The sequence below is a fragment of the Rhincodon typus genome, chromosome 29 (assembly GCF_021869965.1).
Source record: "Rhincodon typus isolate 14 chromosome 29, sRhiTyp1.1, whole genome shotgun sequence".
NCBI classification, from domain to species: domain Eukaryota; kingdom Metazoa; phylum Chordata; class Chondrichthyes; order Orectolobiformes; family Rhincodontidae; genus Rhincodon; species Rhincodon typus.
The window spans coordinates 29709864-29728730 of record NC_063360.1 but is presented as its reverse complement, the minus strand read 5'-3'; the positions used below and the strand labels follow the sequence as shown (position 1 = coordinate 29728730).

Sequence of the window (18867 nt, the reverse complement as noted above, 5' to 3'; positions counted from 1 at the left end):
TAAAATTGTTTGCACAAAGATTCATCTCAGCATCTATTATTATATATGTTTTCAGATGAGTCTTTGCAATTTTTAATGTCATGCTGGAAGCATTTCTTAAAGCAGCTGGTTCATGATTATTATAGGGTACTTGGAGAGTTTTTGAACTGGTTCATTTATCTTGCTTTGTACTATATATAGATTTGAATTCAGTGAAAATGTAATTCATTTTACTTGTATTCATGGGTACATTGTTGCTACTATTGAAGTTGACAGATTTGTTATTTTAAGTATGATTTTATGATTGTATTTAACACATTTTATTCGGTTTGCTTAACATTTTAATTTTGTGTTCCTGTAGACATTTTTTAAGCGAACTGTTCAGATGTTATTACACAATTCTGCAGCAGATGGCACTTGTACACGGGTTGTTTTGCTCCGTGATAGGCGCGTACCACTGTGCCGCAAGAGTCCTTTCAAACCAAAATTTGAATAGAGGAGCATACTGACCAATGAAACTTTGTTACCATTACTGCCATTTGGCTGAAATAAAACTGTTTCCTCTGGAATCTATACCCATTGAATAATAGAGGTTTTTTAAAAAAAAAAAAATTGTGCAAAGATTTTTTTCTAACAAATTTCACTGTTTATGAAATGGGACCTTTGTGAATATCCTTCATGCCAGTACAAAAGAATTGAAGTAATAAGAGAATTACTGATGTACAACATAAATGTTGTTAGATGGCTGTGAAACAACAGTTTAAATACAAAGAAGCATCAAACTGAGGCTTGTTTTTTTTTCCCTCCCACCCCCCACAGTATGTAGATTTAGAACAACCTGGAAATGCTGATTCAAAAGCAATGAAAGATTTGGATGAATTCATCTTTTGTGAATGGCAAGGTCGGCTATGGCCTGCAAGAGTAAGTTTGCCTTTTTTTTTTGTCTTTTTCTTCGATAATTTTTGGCATGTTTTGTTAGCTGATGTAATCAGGCTACTCCTCTACTTCATTTCTTCACAAAATGTTGGCTTCATCTAAGCTATGTTCTTTGAATCTGTCACTAGCCTAGTTTACATTAAACCCATTTTGTAAATCGATTTTAACAACTTATGCTAACCTGTCTGTAATTGCATGGTTATTGCTCTTGACTAGTGTTCTCAGCAATCTACTCACTGACCTGGTTTGGTGCTAACCATCAAATTCACGTAGTTTATTTTGCTAAGATGCTCAAGTCTCTAATGGGAGTCATCTTTCTTTTTCCTTTTTTTACACGATGTGACGCTGCTATCTAGGCCAATAATTGTCCATCCCGAATTGCCCTTCACAAGTTTATGGCTAGCCACTGTCTTGAACCAGTGAAGTCCATATGGTACAGAAACTCTCGCTATGCTGTTGTGGAGGGAGTTAAGATTCTGACCAGGCAACGCTGAAGGGATGGTGATATAGTTCCAAGTTTGAATATTGTGGCTTGGATGAGAATTTGCAGCTGGTGGTTTTCCCATGCATCTGCTGTCTTTGTCCTTCAAAGGTGCTAATGGTTGGGGGTTTGTGAAGATGATGGGTGGAGTGCCAATCAAAGCTGGCTGCTTTCCTCTGAACAGTGTTGAGCTTTTTGTGATGGCGCAATAGTCATCCAGGCAAGTGAACAGTATTCCATCATATGTCTGGCTTGTGTTTTGTAGATGGTTGACAGGCTGTAGGGAGTTGAGGTGAGTTATTCAGTCCAGAATTCCTAAACTTGTGACCCGCTCTTGTAGCCAAAGGATTTATATGGTTGGTCCAGTTCAGTTACTGTTTAGTGTTAACATCCAGGATGTTGATAGTAATGCTGATGTTGTTGAATGTCAGGAGGAGATCATCTCTTTGAAGATGATCTTTAGCTGATACTTGCATAGTGCAAATATTACATGCCACTTAGCAGTCCAAGCCTGACTATTGTCCAGGTCTTCATGCATATGGATGTGGATTCCTTCAGTACCTGACAAGTTGCAATGTTCTAAATCATCACCACTTCTGATCTTTATAATAGAAGGAAGGTTACTGATGAAGTAGCTGAATTTGGTTGGGCCTTAAAATACTGCCCTGAGAAACTACATCCAAGTTCATGTCCCACCTCCTCCAGAGCGGTCATAACATGTCTGGAAAGATTTAATTAAAATATATACCCTGAGACTCCTGCAGTGATGTCTGTGACTAAGATGGTTGACCTCCAACAACCACGGCATCTTCCTTTTTTGTGCTAGGTATGACTCCAACCAGAGGAGTATTTTCCCCGATTGTCATTGACTCCTGTTTAATTAGAGCTCTTTGAGCCAGAGTCGATCAAATGCTACCTTGATGTCAATTGCAGTCTCCTTTAACTCCCCTCTGGATTCAGCTCTTTTTGTTCATGTTTGGGCCAAGACTGTAATAAGGTCAGCAGCTGAATGGCTATGGTTGAACCCAGTTGGAATATCAGTAAGCTAGTCAGTGAATTACTGAGTCATTGCTGCTTAGAGTCATGGACGCACAGCATGGAAACAGACCCTTCGGTCCAAACTGCCCATGCTGACCAGATATCCTAAATTAATCTAGTCCCATTTGCCAGCTTTTGGCCCATATCCCTCTAAACCTTCCCTATTCATGTATCCTTCCAGATGCCTTTCAAATGCTGTATATGTACCAGTCTCTACCACTTGCTCTGGCAGCTCGTTCTATATACGTACCACCCTCTGCGTGCTTGATAGCACCTCCCATTGCTTTGTTGATAATCAAAAGGTGAAGGGGTAGTAGTTGGCCAGGTTGGATCTTTGGGCATTTTCAACCTGTAATTTATCAAAATTACAATGAAGAGTTGATCTTGTACTTCGTAACACTCCTAGGTTGAAAATAATATGGAATCAATTGACATTAGTGCCTATAATACCTAGTTCAGGCTTTCAAAGCATTTTTAAAATAAAATTTGTAATACATTTTCTGCAGGTTAATGTTGTAATATAACTGATATGTATTGGCTAGAGATATATTTGGTATTTCCAGAAGCCTAATCAAATCAAAGTAACACTGATAATTGAGACATTTTATATTTGGCATCATATAATTTATGGTTAGTCTGAAACTAAGAGGACACATAGTGCTTTGCAAGCCAAACATCTTGAATGTAAGGAACTCTGAGCTGTTTTCTTTCAATTCTAATATCATTCTGCCCTGGTATGTGTTCTGTATGTAGTTAGAATATGGAATGCACTGCCTGGAAATGTGGAAGAGGCAATTCTAATTGAGGCATTCAAGAGAGCATTGGATGAAGATTTGGATAGAAATAGTGTGCAACGGTATGAGGAAAAGGAGGAGATTGACGCTAGATAATGAAGAACTGGTGCAGGCACAATGGGCCAGATGGTCTCCTGCAATATAACAAATTCTGTGATTCATTCATTGTTGGCTAGGCCAGCATCTATTACCCAATCCTGATTGCCCTTAAGAGCGTGGTTTTGAGCTGCCTTTTTGAACTGCTGCAGTCTGTGTGGTGTGGGTACATCCCAGTACTGTTTTAACTTAGCAAAATTGAAGGAATGGTGATTATGGCTTGGAGGAGATCTGATCGGTCTCGTGGCAACCTCCTTCCACTAATTTTTCCCTCCTAGCAGCAGGCTGGCTTGTCATTTTAGTCATTTTCAGTCATTTCTTGGATAAGAAACGGAAGAAAAAAGTCCAGCTATTGTGTGTGGCAGGATATCCATTTGATTGGCCTCACCAGGTTTCTGTTGTGCTTTTTGATTTCCTGAAAATATTTGGGGTCATTGTGACATGTGAATGCACTTCCTCAACAATAGACTATTTCAGAGATTTTGTTCATCTGTGGCTAGAAAGCAAGGATACTGTTTGCAACAATTAAAATTGAAGAAATCCTACCTGAATTTGGGCAGGGCATACTGTGCTGGGGGGAGAACACTGAGGTGCAGTTATAGATAATGGGGCTCTGTTTATATGCACTTTTGGAAATCAATATTAAAGCACCTTTTTAATGATTACTTTCCTGACACCCAATTTAGTTTCCACAACCTGTGTAATTACAGCAATTAAAAGAAATGATTTGTAGAAATGCAATTGAAGATTTTCAGGAAAAGCAGCATATGAAAGTGAAATTTCAATGGCTAAGAGATGTATCAGTTGCACCAAAATGTAATATGAATTTTTTCCTTTGACAGCACTAATGATATTTTATGCGACTGTGCTATTACTTAAACTGTAATTGCATATTGTGTCATTGCACTTGTGTTGACATCAGTTCTTTTAGTCCTCCATCTTGTACTTCTGCATAGTTTCTTTCACCTGAATAGTGTATCTTCTACCTGATTAAATTTTACCTTAAATAGAAATGTTTTGAGATTTTTGTCTTTCATACATGAGTTTGTGTATGAACCTCCCTTGTGTTTTGGTATAAATTAAGTAAAACTATTCTTGGTGGGTATGAGTACTCTGAGGATGTGTTGCATCGAATAAAACTGAAGATTACCAATAATATTTAATATACCAGTAAATATGATAGAAATTAGTAAATATTTTTAAAACTCATGTAGTTTCCATTTTATTTGTACTGCTTCGTGACCTGTCGTAGTATTTTTTGTTCTTCTTGCCCACTTTTGATCATTTGCTGTACTGAATTCTTATTGGGGAGTCTGTTCCTGGATGTGAACTGTGCTGTGCTGATAAAGGGTGTGTGTGTGGACTTTTGCAATAAGTATCAGTCCTGGCTGTTATGCATGCTACAGTTGAAAAGCCTACTACTTCTCTTTAAACTTTAATATGGAGTATATCTATTTAGGTAAAGGAGCCTCTACCCTATGCCTCAGCAGGTAAAGCAGTGAGATAAAGGAAGAAAATAAATATTAATTGCACCAAATTAGATTCAAGTTCTTAGTACCACATGAGATGAGGAATAAGATCCATAAAGAATTTGGAAGCTTTGTAATGAAGAATCCTGTAGAAAGGGGAGAAATCAGATCGGGCAGTACTGCAAAAAGAAACAGCATCAGATCTATTCCTTAGGATCAAAATGGAGCTGGTTTCAATGGGACAGTTTTCTTTGTTGGAAAATAGTAATCACTATGATAGGTGGGGAGGGATTAAGCGACCATTTCAGATCAGTGACATTTTTTGTTCTGATGTAAACTGACCTGAAATGGAAAATCTTTTTCTCTCTGCACCCATGCTGCCTGAGCTGATGAGTATTTCCAGCATATTCTGTTTTTATTTCAGATTTACGCAATCAGCAATATTTCACTTTTGTATCACTATCATTAAGTTTAGCATAGTTACCGAAAAGAACACGGAAAAGTCAAAGTGAAGATACTTGAGTGGAAGAGGGCAAATTTCAGTCAGCTGAAAAAGGATCTGACCCAGGTGGCTTGGAAATGAAGATTGACAGGTAAAATGTTAAATTAGCAATAGGAGACTTTCAAAAAAAAAGAGATGCTTGATGCACAAACAAGACACATACCTTTCAGGGTTGGGGGTTGGTGAGGAGAAGGGAAGAGCCTTCAAAGCATTACAATGAAACAGAAAAAGAAAATTGGAAATATGTGAGCTCCATAATACAGTTCAGAATCTCTGAGGATACATAAAGTGCAGAAGAGAATAAGAAATGTAAGATAAATGGTACAACTTTATAGAAGGTGCAAGAACATGCACCTGTGGTTTTACACATGTCTTTTGAGGGTTGCTGGAAAATTATTGTTCAAAAGGCCTGTGCTAAGTTTAGCTTTATAATGTCAGAGTGCAAGAGCAGCAAACTTTTTCTTTTCTTAAAAAAAAAATCATAGTTAGCCCAAGGCTAGATTGTTTCCATTTCAGGGCACTAAATGTTTTAGAAAGAATGTCAAGGCTTTGGAGAGGGTGCAGAATATTGACTCTTTCTGTCTCCATATATGCTGCTAGACCTGTCAAGCTTTTTCAGCACCACCCTGTTTTTATTTTTGTTTCTTTTGCTTTTATTTTCAAGAATGGTATCTGGATGTAAGATTCCAGTGCAATGACTGAAGAAGTTCTCCCGCACTATCCTGAGAGCTGAGAGAGCCCAGGGAAGATTTAAAAGAAATGTTCATAACGTTAAAGGATTTTGGTGGAGTAAATTAGAGAAACTGTTTCCAGTGACAGGAGCGTTGGTAACCAAAGTACTCAAATTTTAAGATAATTGAAAAAGAATGAGAGGAATGGGGATTTATTTTTAAAGCAGCAAAGGGGTGATGGAAACACTTTCAACATTAACCATTCAAAAAGGAATTTAAAAAATGGGAAACATGGGTTATAGAGAAAGTATAAAGAGTGGGATTAAATGAATAGTTCTTTCAAAATACTGGTCTAAACACCATGTTCCCAGTTAACTCCTACAAATTTTACAAACTTAAAAGGGTGTGTATTTATTTGGTGATAACAGTGTGGAGCTGGAGGAGCACAGCAGGCCAGGCAGCATCAGAGGAGCAGGAAAGTTGACGTTTCGGGTCAGGACCCTTCTTCAGATTTCTGCTGTGTTCCGGCAGTTCCATAATGTGTTATCTCTGACTCCAGCATCGGCAGTTCTTACTACCTCTGAGTGTATTTATTTGTCTTGGTTATCCTTTGTTTTTAGCAGCGTTTAACTTTTCAGCTAATTGCCAGCTGGAAAGCTACACTTTGCAATTTTCCACAAATGTGAGATCTTGGAATGACAGTACTTCCCAAAGTTGCTTTTTGTTAATTTCACTGTGAGTTTGCAAGTATTACATCAAATATCCTGTTGCAGGCTGCCTCTAACTTCATACTTTGGAGTTTAAATAGCATGTTTGAAGAATTTATTTTGTAATATGTCCCAGATTAATAGAATGTACTTCACCTTTACTGAGTGCCTTTTATAAAAGTTGTGTAATAAATTATATATTTACATGTATGATAGATGTTACAACTACCTGGTTCTTTTGTATTTGTAAGAATGGATTTCAGATCATGATACCAATAATATTTACTTAATGAATCAATTGTTTGGGATTTGTTTGATAGCACTAGTATGATCATTTGTTTAGTTGTATGTTTTAGAATTATTAAATTTCAGTAAGCAGTCAAGGGGTTCTTAATTATAAATTTACTGTCAGTTTATCAAATATGCTGCACATGTAATAACAGTCAAATATGCACTCACATAGCAAATTTACAATCAGACCTAATGATGGTTGGGAAGTTTAAACATAAAATCATAGAATTTTATAGTACCAACAGTTCTGAGTTTGGTATGTAAATGTTCATTATAAATATCCAATTTTAAACGTTTCCCTTTGCTTCCTCATGGCCATGTATATAATTCTTAATTAGATAATCGAGTTGAAAAATAGAAAATTGAAAAATATAGGAAAAATTGAATTGACAGCCCCATTTAGTGGCTGTCTTTCAACAACAGTTTTCCAAACTCTTGGCTCCTACCACCTAGAAGACAGAGTGCAAAAGATGCCCAAGAACCAGCTGAAAGTTTCCCCTTTGGCACAAATTCTGATGTGAGAATATATCACTTTTCTTTCAGTGCCCACAGGTCATAATATTGGAATTCCTATCCTCAGAGCACTGAAAGCATGCCTTTTACCACTTGAAGTTTAGCTGTACAAGAAGATGGCTCATTACCACTGTCTCAAGGGCAATTAGGAATAGCAGTAATTACTAACATTGCGATCAGCGCCTACATCCCATGAACAACCTAGCTGATGCTTGTACATTTTTTTTTGACTAGCATAATTCCTGGAGTTATTTATTGGTAATTTCACTCTTGCTGCAAATAACTGTTGTTGTATCAAGTGGAATTTAAATTCTAAGTCAGTTTTTGATTTAATACCATATAGCATTTGTTTCCTGCTTCTATCTAAATTGCATTTCAAAAGAAGATCATATTCCTATTGTTTTTTAATGTGAGAATGATTCACTCCTTCCTGTACTCATTATCAGTTCATTAAAATTATGTACACTGACATGTCTTCTGATTGGGTTTGTTGCAATGTGTAAAATGACCATTAGTTTAAGGTCATTCCTAGCTAAGTAACCTAGTGGTACATTAAACTAGTTTAGCCTTTAATCTGTCAAGCAGGGAAGTTTAAGGTTGCTATTAGTAGAGTGAATTCTCTGTATATTACAATCATTAACAAATTCCAAAGAGTGATTAACTTGTCCTTACACCACTATTAATGTTGCAAAAAGCAACGTGTCGAGAAGCAGTAAGTGATAAAAGCCTGAGGTTTGTAGAAAGTCCCATAGTTTTGAAGTGAAAAATATCTTCTCTGCATGGACAATGTTCACAGTTATATTCTCTTGTACCTTCTGTTAAGTCATTGACGTCTATTTCCAATATTGAATCCAAACATTGTTAGACTTGTTTAAAAATTAGTGCTGTACTAAATTAAGACCAAATTACTTTTGTAGGTCCATTCTCAAGAGCTAGGTAGTGACCTGTCAAGCTTGCTTCATGAATAGTGTTAACTGCATCAAATTGGAAACTTTGTTTTAAAGATTAAAGTTTGGCTGAATTTGAACATATGCCAGAGGTGAACGGTCAATTTATAATCCTTCGTGTCAGCTTGTTTTGCATCACCTTGAAAGATGTCCATTTATATACCACTTTTCATAACCATAATGTCCCAAAGTTCTTCAAACTGTTGAAGAGAGATGTAACACAGTGCAATAGCTAAATGTGTTTGCTGTTATTTTTGATATAATCCTGACTACTGATATCACGCTACTACTGCTACCATGAGTGACTGATCAAATCTGGTCACAGAAAGAGTGCAAGGACATAATTCTATAACATTTTTATAATTCTTACCAAAAGTTAAATGCATGATGTAAAAACTTCACATTCACAATTCCACATTCACAATTATAATTGATTAAAAACCCTGCTGATTGCACTGTTTCCACTTGGAACTAATGCAGTTGTGTAAATGCAATTTAAGTCTTGATTGCATCATTTTCACTTGGAATAGTATATGTTGTAATTTCTTTTCTTTTCTTCTTTTTTTTAATTGAAAAGATATTGTCGAAGTCCAGCAATTCTTCCAGTAAGGCATCTGAGAACATTTCAGATTATTTAGATGTCCAACTAATATGCTTGGATAAGCAGTAAGTATTGAAGCAATGATGAAGCAAATTAAATTTCCACTTGCTGCTACAAAGTTTGAAAAAAATCTAGGCTGTTTAAGTTCTGTTACATGCTCCATAAAATCAAATTCATATTCTTCTAATAACTAGCATTATTTTCTATACAAAAAGTACTAAATATTAATTCTTTATTCATTTACACGCCTCCTATTCTAAGCAATAGCTAAGGAGAGCAGCTTACACCACTCAACCAATGTTATTTGGGCTGACTATGCAAATATTGTCCAAATATCAGGTTTGCTCAGGATGTTTGTGTATGAAGAAGGAAAGAATGGAGACTAAATTTCCTGGCACTTGGTGTTCAAAGTTGCAGGGTAACCATCCCAGATTTTGTAGGACAGTCTTGTTCCTCTATTTGGCTTGGTGTTCTGAATCATTGGCAGAACAGACTTGAGGGGCTTAATTGCCTCCTGTTCTTCTACTACTATTGTACAAAATTGTTAACTTCAAGCAACTACAAAATATAACATTCGGTTTATATTTTAGGTTGAGTGTTAAGTACATAGACACAAGACCATTTGAGCAAAAACAGGCTGAAGACATTAGTTCTGCGTTGGGTGAGTACTTGTTTATGAAATTTACAAATTTTTTTTAAGTACTGTTTTTTTTAATAGAGTGCCATTTTGAGCAAGATTAATATCTGGTTGATTATTGCTCCACACAGCTTAATTATTTCAGTAATCTGAAATGCAGGAGCTGATCCTTTATTTATTCCGTAGCTATGCTTGAAGTATAGCTAACCTTTTGTATTTTCATTGAAAATTGTATTTTGTAAAAATACTGAAGAATATTGAATTGTGTTGACTTCTCTGTAGACTTTTTATATAAAGATTTGATAGACTTGCTGAATTTGATGTATATTTTTGAGGAATAAACTTACTGACATCAAACATGTTAGTTAATACTTTTCCCAGCAGTATTAAGACTGCAATCATCATGGTGATATAAGCAAACTTAGAAAATATTACTTCAAAAAAGATTCAACCTGCTGTAGAAATACGAAGCTATATCTTTATGAATTTGTGGGCATTGGTTGCCACCACACAGTAACTCCAACTGGAGAATGAAAATTCAAATTGCATGACAGTTTGAGAGAGTTTCAGTGGGCAGCAGCATTGAACTGCAATTGTGATAGTGTTCCACAATAGCAATGAATAAGTTCTTGTAGTGCCCATTATTATGAAAAGATAATTGCTATTCAGGTTGGAGGAGCACTTTGCATTGTTATCCCAAGTCATCACTCTGATAACTTGCTAAGCTCAAGATGACAGTAGTTGAAATGGTATGTGTCCTTAAGCCAATTCATTGATATTGTTTTTTTTTTACCTCCCTATCTGCCCTCTTGCACAAATATGTTCATTACAACATTGCAATTCAGCTTATGTACATTTGTATCTGTTTTTATAATGGTGTTCAAAATCGTCACCATAAAATAATTGTGCTACACTTTAATTGCTTCCAATAGTTTTTGCGTCACAATGCTGGTTACTAAATGTCAGAAGTCTCAGCAGCATACCAAATCCAGAAGTTGCAGGAAAAGCTCAGCAGGTCTGGCAGCATCTATGAAGAAAAATCAGTTTTAACATTTCGGGTCCAGTGATCATTCCTCAGAACAGCACCTGAAACGTTAACTCTGATTTTTCTTCACAGATGCTGCCAGACCTGCCAAGCTCTTCCAGCAACTTCTGTTTTTGTTCCTGATTTACAGTATCCACGGTTCTTTCAGTTTTTACCGAATAAATCATTGGAAAATCACAAATCCAATGTAGCGATGTATGTTAAGCTGCTGCAACTACTTAGCCATGTACTATTTAATAAGAAAAAGCTATAAACACATCATGATCAAACAGAATTGCTGAACAAAATGACATATTTGCCAACAATAAAAAGAGGATATTTTCGATCATGGGGCCCTATACAAAATGTTAACTAACTTTTTTTTTCTGAGATGCTAGTTCAAGATTTCCTGTTTCTTTTCCTAAGCATGCCTTTTTATTATTGTCAAAAATTATTCCCTCTATTTGCTCCAGCACCTAGTGGTTGTGAAATTTTGTATGTATGCACACACATTAGGATCTTGCATTTTTGCTAGTACTTTGAGTATGTGCTTTTGTGTTGCATTTGTATGTCCCTCAGCATGCCCATTGGCAATTTGGCACACAGTTAATTAAAGGCAAAATGATTCAGCAAGTTTTGAGGTGATTCTAATTAATGATCTTAGCAGTTAGTCAGAAAGCAGAATAGTGTGGATGCTGGAAATCTGAAATAAAGATGGAATGTACTGGAAATATTCAGCAGGGAGGCAGCATCTGTGGAGAGAGAAACAGGGTTGACCTTTCAGCTCTGTAACCTTTCATCAAAACTGAGACAAGCAGTGTAATATGCTATGAACAAGAGTTGGGTGGGAAAAGGATAGGAAGAAGGACTGATACAGTGGAAAACTGCGAAGAGTTAATGACAAGAGATTGGCCCTGGCAGACAAAGGGAATGATGATGGGGCAAGAAAAGAATCAAAGAAATGGAAGATATGCCTAGAGTAGGTATGCCAACCCCGAAAGTAAAAATACAAGGTGAAGTCTGGAGAGATTATGTTATTAAATTGTTTTAACTCATGATGTTTCTGGCAGGCTTTAAAATGCCTTAATTGAAATCGCTCCACAAGCTTGCTGTGAGCTTCACTGAAGGAATGCAGTAAGCCGAGGGCAGAGATATTCCCATGAGAGCAAAGTGGAGAATTAAAACTAACAGGCCTCCAGAGGCCTGGGGTCATACTTAGAACCTAAACAGTGGCATTCATGGAGCAGACACCTAATAAGGGTTTGGTTTTTCCCATTATAGTGGAGACTAAACTGTGAACAGCACATGGCAGACTTGACTGGAAGAAATACACCAATCACTGTTTGTCTTACAAGGTGTATTCTGGCTGGTGGGTAGTGAGAAGGGAGAAGGTAAAATGGTGGTTGTTAAATCTCTGGTATTCGCATAGATAGGTGCTGTGGGATGTGGATGGGAGTTTGATGGGTGACTCGGGAGTGGGCCAGACTATCACTGAGGGAATATTAGGAGGGGTTGAGGTGATGTTTGACATGATGCTTGAGGTACTCTTTGCTCACCCCTTCCCTACCATAAGACCATAGATACGTGAGCAGAATTGGGCCATTCAAGCCATTGAGTCTGCTCTACTGTTCAATCATGGCTGATATGTTCCCCAATCCCATTTTCCTGCTTCCTCCCTGTAACTCTTGGTTCCCTTACTAATCAAGAGCCTATCTATCTCTGTCTTGGCCCCACAGTCTTCAGTGGCAACAAGTTCCACAGATCTACCACCCTCTGGCTGAAGAAATTCCTCCTCATCTCAGTTGTAAAGGGTTGTCCCTTCACTCTGGGTTGTGCCCTCAGGCCCTAGTCTGTCCAACTAGTGGAAACAACTTCTCTACCTCCATTGTATTCAGGTCTGTCAGTATTCTGTACACGTTGATCAGGTCTCCATCATCCTTCCAAGCTCCAAGTACAGACCCAGAGTCCTCAACCACTCTTCATATAAAAAGCCCTTCATCCCTGGGGTCATTTTTGTAAAACCTCCTCTGCACTCCCTCCAATGCCAGCATATCCTCCCTTAGATATCAGGCTCCAAACTGCTCGCAGTATTCCAAATGCCATTTGAGCAGACCATTATACAGCCTCAGCAGTACATATCTGCTCTTGCATTCTAACCCTCTTAAAATGAATGCTAACATCACATTTGTCTTTCTAACTGCCAACTGAGCCTGCATGTTAACCATAAGAAAATCCTAAACTAGGACTCGTAAGTCCCTTTGTTCTTCAGATTTCCAACACCTTTCCCCATTTAGGGAATATCGTGTGACTATTATTTGTACTACCAAACTGCATGACCTCACACTTACCCCATGGTATTCCATCTACCATTTTTGTCCACTCTCCTACCCTGTCCAAGACCACCTGCAGCCTCCCTGCTTCCTCAACACTACCTGTCCCTTTACCCTTGTGTCATCTAAAAACATGGCAACAATGCCCTCAGTTCCTTTGTCCAGATCATTTAATATATCACGTGAATAGTTGTGGTCCCAACACTGACCCCTGTGAAACTCGAGTAGTCAGCAAGTGCCATCCTGAAATAGACCCCTTTATCCCTACTCTCTGCCTTCTGCCAGTGAGCCAATCCTCTATCTATACCAATACCTTGCCCCTAACGTCATGGACTCTTATTTTCGTTAGCAACCTCCTGTGTGGTACATTTTCAAAGGCCATCTGGAAATTGTCAGATCTCATCCACTAGCTCTCCTTTGTCCAATTTGGTCGTTACCTCCTTATAGAATTCTGACAGATTTGTCAGACATGACCTCCTCCTGCCGAAGCCGTGCTGACTCAATCCTATTTTATCATGCACTTCCAAGTACTCTGCAATCTACCCTTTAATAATGAGCTCTAAAATCTTATTAATGACAGGTCAGACTAACTGGCTTATAATTTCCGTCATCTGCCTTCCTCCCTTTAAAAAGAGATATTTCACTAACAAGGTGCAGGGCTGGATGAACACAGCAGGCCAAGCAGCATCATAGGAGCAGAAAGGCTGATGTTTCGGGCCGAGACCCTTCATCAGAAAAGGGGGAGGGGAAGGGGGTTCTGAAATAAATAGGGAGAGAGTGGGAGGCGGATAGAAGATGGATAGAGGAGAGGAGAGGATAGGTGGAGAGGAAACAAACAGGTCGAAGAGGCGGGGATGGGGCCAGTATAGGTGAGTGTAGGTGAGGAGTTAGGGAGGGGATAGGTCAGTCCAGGGAGGACGGACAAGTCAAGGGGGCGGGATGAGGTTAGTCGGTGGGAGGAGGGGATAGGTGGGAAGAACAACAGGTTAGGGAGTGGGGGATGAGCTGGACTGGTTTTGGGTTGCGGTAGGGGGAGGGGAGATTTTGAAGCTTGTGAAATCCACATTGATACCATTGGGCTGCAGGGTTCCCAAGCAGAATATGAGTTGCTGTTCATATTCATTTCAAGCCCACCGACTCCCACAGCTACCTAGAATACTCCTCCTCCCACCTACCTTCCTGCAAAAATGCTATCCCCTATTCCCAATTCCTTCACCTCCGCCGCATCTGCTCCCAGGATGAGGCATTCCACTCCCGTACATCTCGGTTGTCCTCGTTTTTCAAGGACCGTAACTTCCCCCCCTCAGTGGTCGAGAACGCCCTCAACCGTGTCTCCCACATCTCCCGCAACTCATCCCTCACACCCCGTCCACGCAATAAGAACCAAAAAAGAATCCCCCTTGTCCTCACGTACCACCCCACCAACCTCCGGATCCAACGCATCATTCTCCGACACTTCCACCATCTGCAATCCGACCCCACCACCAAAGACATCTTTCCCTCCCCACCCTTATCTGCTTTCCGGAGGGACCACTCTCTCTGTGACTCCCTTGTCCGCTCCATACTCCCCTCCAGCCCCACCACACCCGGCACTTTTCCCTGCAACCGCAGGAAGTGCTACACCTGCCCCCATACCTCCTCCCTCACCCCCATCCCAGGCCCCAAGAAGACTTTCCACATCAAGCAGATGTCCACCTGCACATCTGCCAATGTGGTATACTGCATCCGCTGTACCCGGTGTGGCTTCCTCTACATCGGGGAAACCAAGTCGAGGCTCGGGAACCGCTTTGCAGAACACCTACGCTCGGTTCGCAATAAACAACTGCACCTCCCAGTCGCGAACCATTTCAACTTCCCCTCCCATTCCTCAGACGACATGTCCATCCTGGGCCTCCTGCAGTGCCACAACGATGCCACCCGAAGGTTGCAGGAACAGCAACTCGTATTCCGCTTGGGAATCCTGCAGCCCAATGGTATCAATGTGGATTTCACAAGCTTCAAAATCTCCCCTCCCCCTACCGCATCCCAAAACCAGTGCAGCTCGTCCCCGCCTCCCTAACCTGTTCTTCCTCCCACCTATCCCCTCCTCCCACCTCAAGCCGCACCCCCATCTCCTACGACCAACCTCAGCCCGCCCCCTTGATCTGTCCGTCCTCCCTGGACTGACCTACCCCCTCCCTAACTCCCCACCTACACTCACCTTTACTGGCCCCATCCCCGCCTCTTCGAATTGTTTGTTTCCTCTCCACCTATCCTCTCCTCTATCCATCTTCTATTCACCTCCCACTCTCTCCCTATTTATTTCAGAACCCCCTTCCCCTCCCCCATTTCTGATGAAGGGTCTAGGCCCGAAACGTCAGCCTTTCTGCTCCTATGATGCTGCTTGGCCTGCTGTGTTCATCCAGCCCTGCACCTAGTTGTCTCGGATTCTCCAGCATCTGCAGTTCCTACTATCTCATATTTCACTAACTATTTTCCAGTTCTCTGAGGCCTTCCTTGACTCTAGTGATTACTGAAAGATCTCCACAATTGTTTCCAAATCCTCAGCTATCTCCTTCAGAGCTCTGGAGTTAATCCATCTGGTCCAGGTGATTAATCACCTTCAGACCTTTCAGCTTCCGGAGCTCCTTCTCCTTATTGATGGCCACTATACTCACCTCTGCTTCCTGACTCTCTTGAAGTTCTGGTACGCTGCTGGTGTCTTCCACTGAAGAATGATGCAAAGTACCTATTCGGTTCCTCTGCCATTTCTTTGTCCTCCTTCTCCAGCCTCATTTTATAGTGATACAATATCCAATCTTGCCTCTCTTACCTTTTATGTGTGTAAAAAACCTTGCAATCTTGTATTTTCCTAGCTAGCTTACTTCATATTTCAACATTTCACCCCAATTTGCTTTTTCAGTTGCTCACAGAATCATGATAGGGTTCCCCTTGTTCTCACCTTCTACCCAACTAGCCTCTGTTTCCACAAAGTACAAGATCTCGCATTTTGGCATTTCTGTCCAAGGCCCCAAATACGATTTGCTACTGGAGCAGTGATTTATATACATTACTTTCAGTTGAGTCTACTGCATTTGCTGCTTGCAATATGGTCCCCTCTATATTGGTGAGATCAAACATGCATTAGTGACTGCTAATGGAACACCATTCAGTTGGCAAACATGACCCCAGGTTTCCAGTAGCCTGTCATTTCAGTTCTGCACCTTGCTCTCCTGCTGTCCTCCTCCTGTTTTTCCAGTGAAGCTCAAAGTAAGTTTGAGGTATGTCATTTCACCTTTTGGGCGTGTAATAGACTATGGTCATCTCATCCTGAAACATTAAATCAGGGAAATGTTTGATCTCTGCATAAACTGTTTTTGGTTTGTTTCAAGCTTCCCAGTAGTATGTGGCTCAGGTCATGCAAGGAATTTGATAACTTCTTGTATATCGTCACAAGTTTTTACTCTGCTTGAATCATGACTGAGTATTTCCTGCATTAATAGATAGGGTTGTGGGTTATTATGGAATTAAAAGAAAACCACAAGGCACCAAAATTATTTGCTTTTGGGTTCTTTTTCATTCCTTCTACTTGATTTGCATTCTCCCCTTAAGAGGGAATTTTAAGACTGCACTTAAAATACTCACAGATGGTCTCCGCATTTAGGACCATCTGCACTTACAATCCAGACCCCATGTTACTATTAATTTTAAGAACCTTCATGCAAAAATTCAGTCATATTTACAAACAGATGTTTTATTTTCGGTCTTGTGTTCTGACTTGCATACAAATTGACCTATGAGCTCAGGGACAGAACCCATTCACAGCCCAGGGACTAAATTTACTTTATTTCGGTATGCACGAGTAAGACAGCATTTATAATAATTTAATGTGGGCACATACGGTAGAGTTTCCAAGCAACTGTGGCAGGGGCAAGTTTTAAATTTCCCTTAGAATAGATAACTTGAGTGCAATATTCACCATTCGGTGTTTCATAGTTTTGTTCTCTCTGCTCTGATCTGTATCAATATTCTTTTTTTTTTAAAAAAAAAAAGTGCATGAGGAAGACTTTACTCACGAAGAAGCTGTGGAAGAACTGACTTACAGGAAGGCACTTCGAATTGCCCTAAATATTTTAGCCAATCGTGACTGTCACATTGCTCAAATGACTATAAAGGAACCGGTAATGGCAAAGACTCGAGTTTTGACTTCAAAGGAGCTTAAAGAGTGTTCCTGTGTTCACAATGCAAATGAAAGAAAAAATACACCAAAGAAAAATGGATTGCGTTCCCTTCAGGAACAAGAAACTGTTTGCACTCGACAAAGTAGCAGAAAAGTATCTTGTAACGAAACATTATCAGGGGTTGAAGAAGAGAAAAGACTGACTAGGTCGTGCACATTAACCCCAAATTCAGCTAAAATGAAAAACCATGCTGGTAAGGAAAGAAACAGTGGAGTAAGAAGAAGCGTGAGAAGGCCAAGAAAAAATCTCTTTAAACTCCAGCCAAACACTTCGTGTGACAGTCACACACTGTGTGAGCAGCTGTTACCAATGAAACAGGAAGCTGCTGACACAGAGAAGTATCGGGGTGAAGAGAGGCTGCAAAATGTGGGAAATTCATCTTTACAGATTTGTGATTCTGAAATTTCTGGAGAGGGTAAAGATCAAAGTGGAGAAGTTAAAAAGATGATCCTTAGATCAAGGGTTATTTGCAATTCTGCCTGCAAAGAAGTTACCAATTCTTCTGTACAATCCAATTGTAAATCTCAGGTCATTCCAACATCTGACACTCCTAGCTATATAGAATCGACTCCTAAATGTAGGACCAGTGAAAACATTGGGTCACGTGAATGCTCTCACTTTTTACGAAGACCCCGTGATGTTCAGTTAGAAATCAAAAGTAATTTGGACCAAAATAAATTCGTAGAAGAACATAAAAGGAGAAAAGGCAAGAAGTGTCCAGAACTTGTAGAGTGCCTTCATACCAATATAACCTCTGCTGATTTGGACATTAATGTTAGATCCAGCAAGCAGTCAAATATAGATGATTTTACAGGAACCAGGAACCCAAGGCAACATGTAAATGGGCACAAAAGAAGCATTTCAGACAACTCTCAAATGTTTTATCCTACCACCCCACTAACTAAACAAGAGGCATTCCCTCCTTCAAAAATTCGGAAAGAGGAGGAAGCTTCAAAGATGCATACTGTATCTGCTGAAGACCCTGATACTCCTTTTGAGTCACCAGCATTTCAAGTTGATGAAATAGGTAAGATAATCTTTCTATTGAGGGATAACATCCATTAACTATTTTTGCATTACAGACAATAAAATAATCTTTGAATTTTTTTTTTAGAAAGTGTTTAAGGAGTCTCCTTACTAAAATATGAATTACAAATGACAATTGGTTTTTATTTAGCTCAAATATACTAAAAATCGTGACTATGAATTTGAGACATGTTAAAGTCATTAATGAAGGCACAATTCAAGCCCAAAATATACAGATTGTCAATTAATAGCTTGGCCTAACTGACATGAGGAATTATATTTGTTCACGTCAGAGTGCTTATAACATTGCCAAAAATTAGTAGGCATCACTGAACTGCTAAAGTACATTTTTGAGGACTTTTGAAAAGCTGTAACCTCAGGAAATAAGTTTATTTTTTTTTTCCCTGCCTTGTATTTAAAGTAGTACTTCAATTCATTTTTACTCAGACCAGGTTTGTAGCATGAAGGAACTGTTCAGTTTAGTATTTGTGTGCTGATGCTTTGCAAGTGCCATCCAAAACTGCACTGTCAAAGAGAATATTCCACTGCAATAAATGTTCACTGATGTTTTAATTTTTAAATACCTTGTGCTTAAAAGTTCAGTC

General features: G+C 39.3%; 1 protein-coding gene across 1 annotated transcript; it reads left to right on the top strand.

Moving 5' to 3' along the window:
• The first annotated feature begins 803 nt into the window (after positions 1-803).
• LOC125486502 lies at positions 804-18850 on the top strand. Its single transcript, XM_048614257.1, has 4 exons — positions 804-900; positions 9002-9090; positions 9616-9686; positions 17049-18850. Exons 1-4 carry the CDS (start codon positions 841-843, stop codon positions 18299-18301), a joined length of 1473 nt encoding a protein of 490 aa, XP_048470214.1. The 5' UTR covers positions 804-840; the 3' UTR covers positions 18302-18850.
• Positions 18851-18867: the final 17 nt, after the last annotated feature.

Coding starts and splice junctions, on each gene's coding strand:
- LOC125486502 (XM_048614257.1), top strand. CDS start 841: ATGAAAGATTTGGATGAATTCATCTTTTGTGAATGGCAAGGTCGGCTA. Junction 901..9,001: donor GTCGGCTATGGCCTGCAAGA/GTAAGTTTGCCT, acceptor TTAATTGAAAAG/ATATTGTCGAAGTCCAGCAA. Junction 9,687..17,048: donor AGACATTAGTTCTGCGTTGG/GTGAGTACTTGT, acceptor AAAAAAAAAAAG/TGCATGAGGAAGACTTTACT.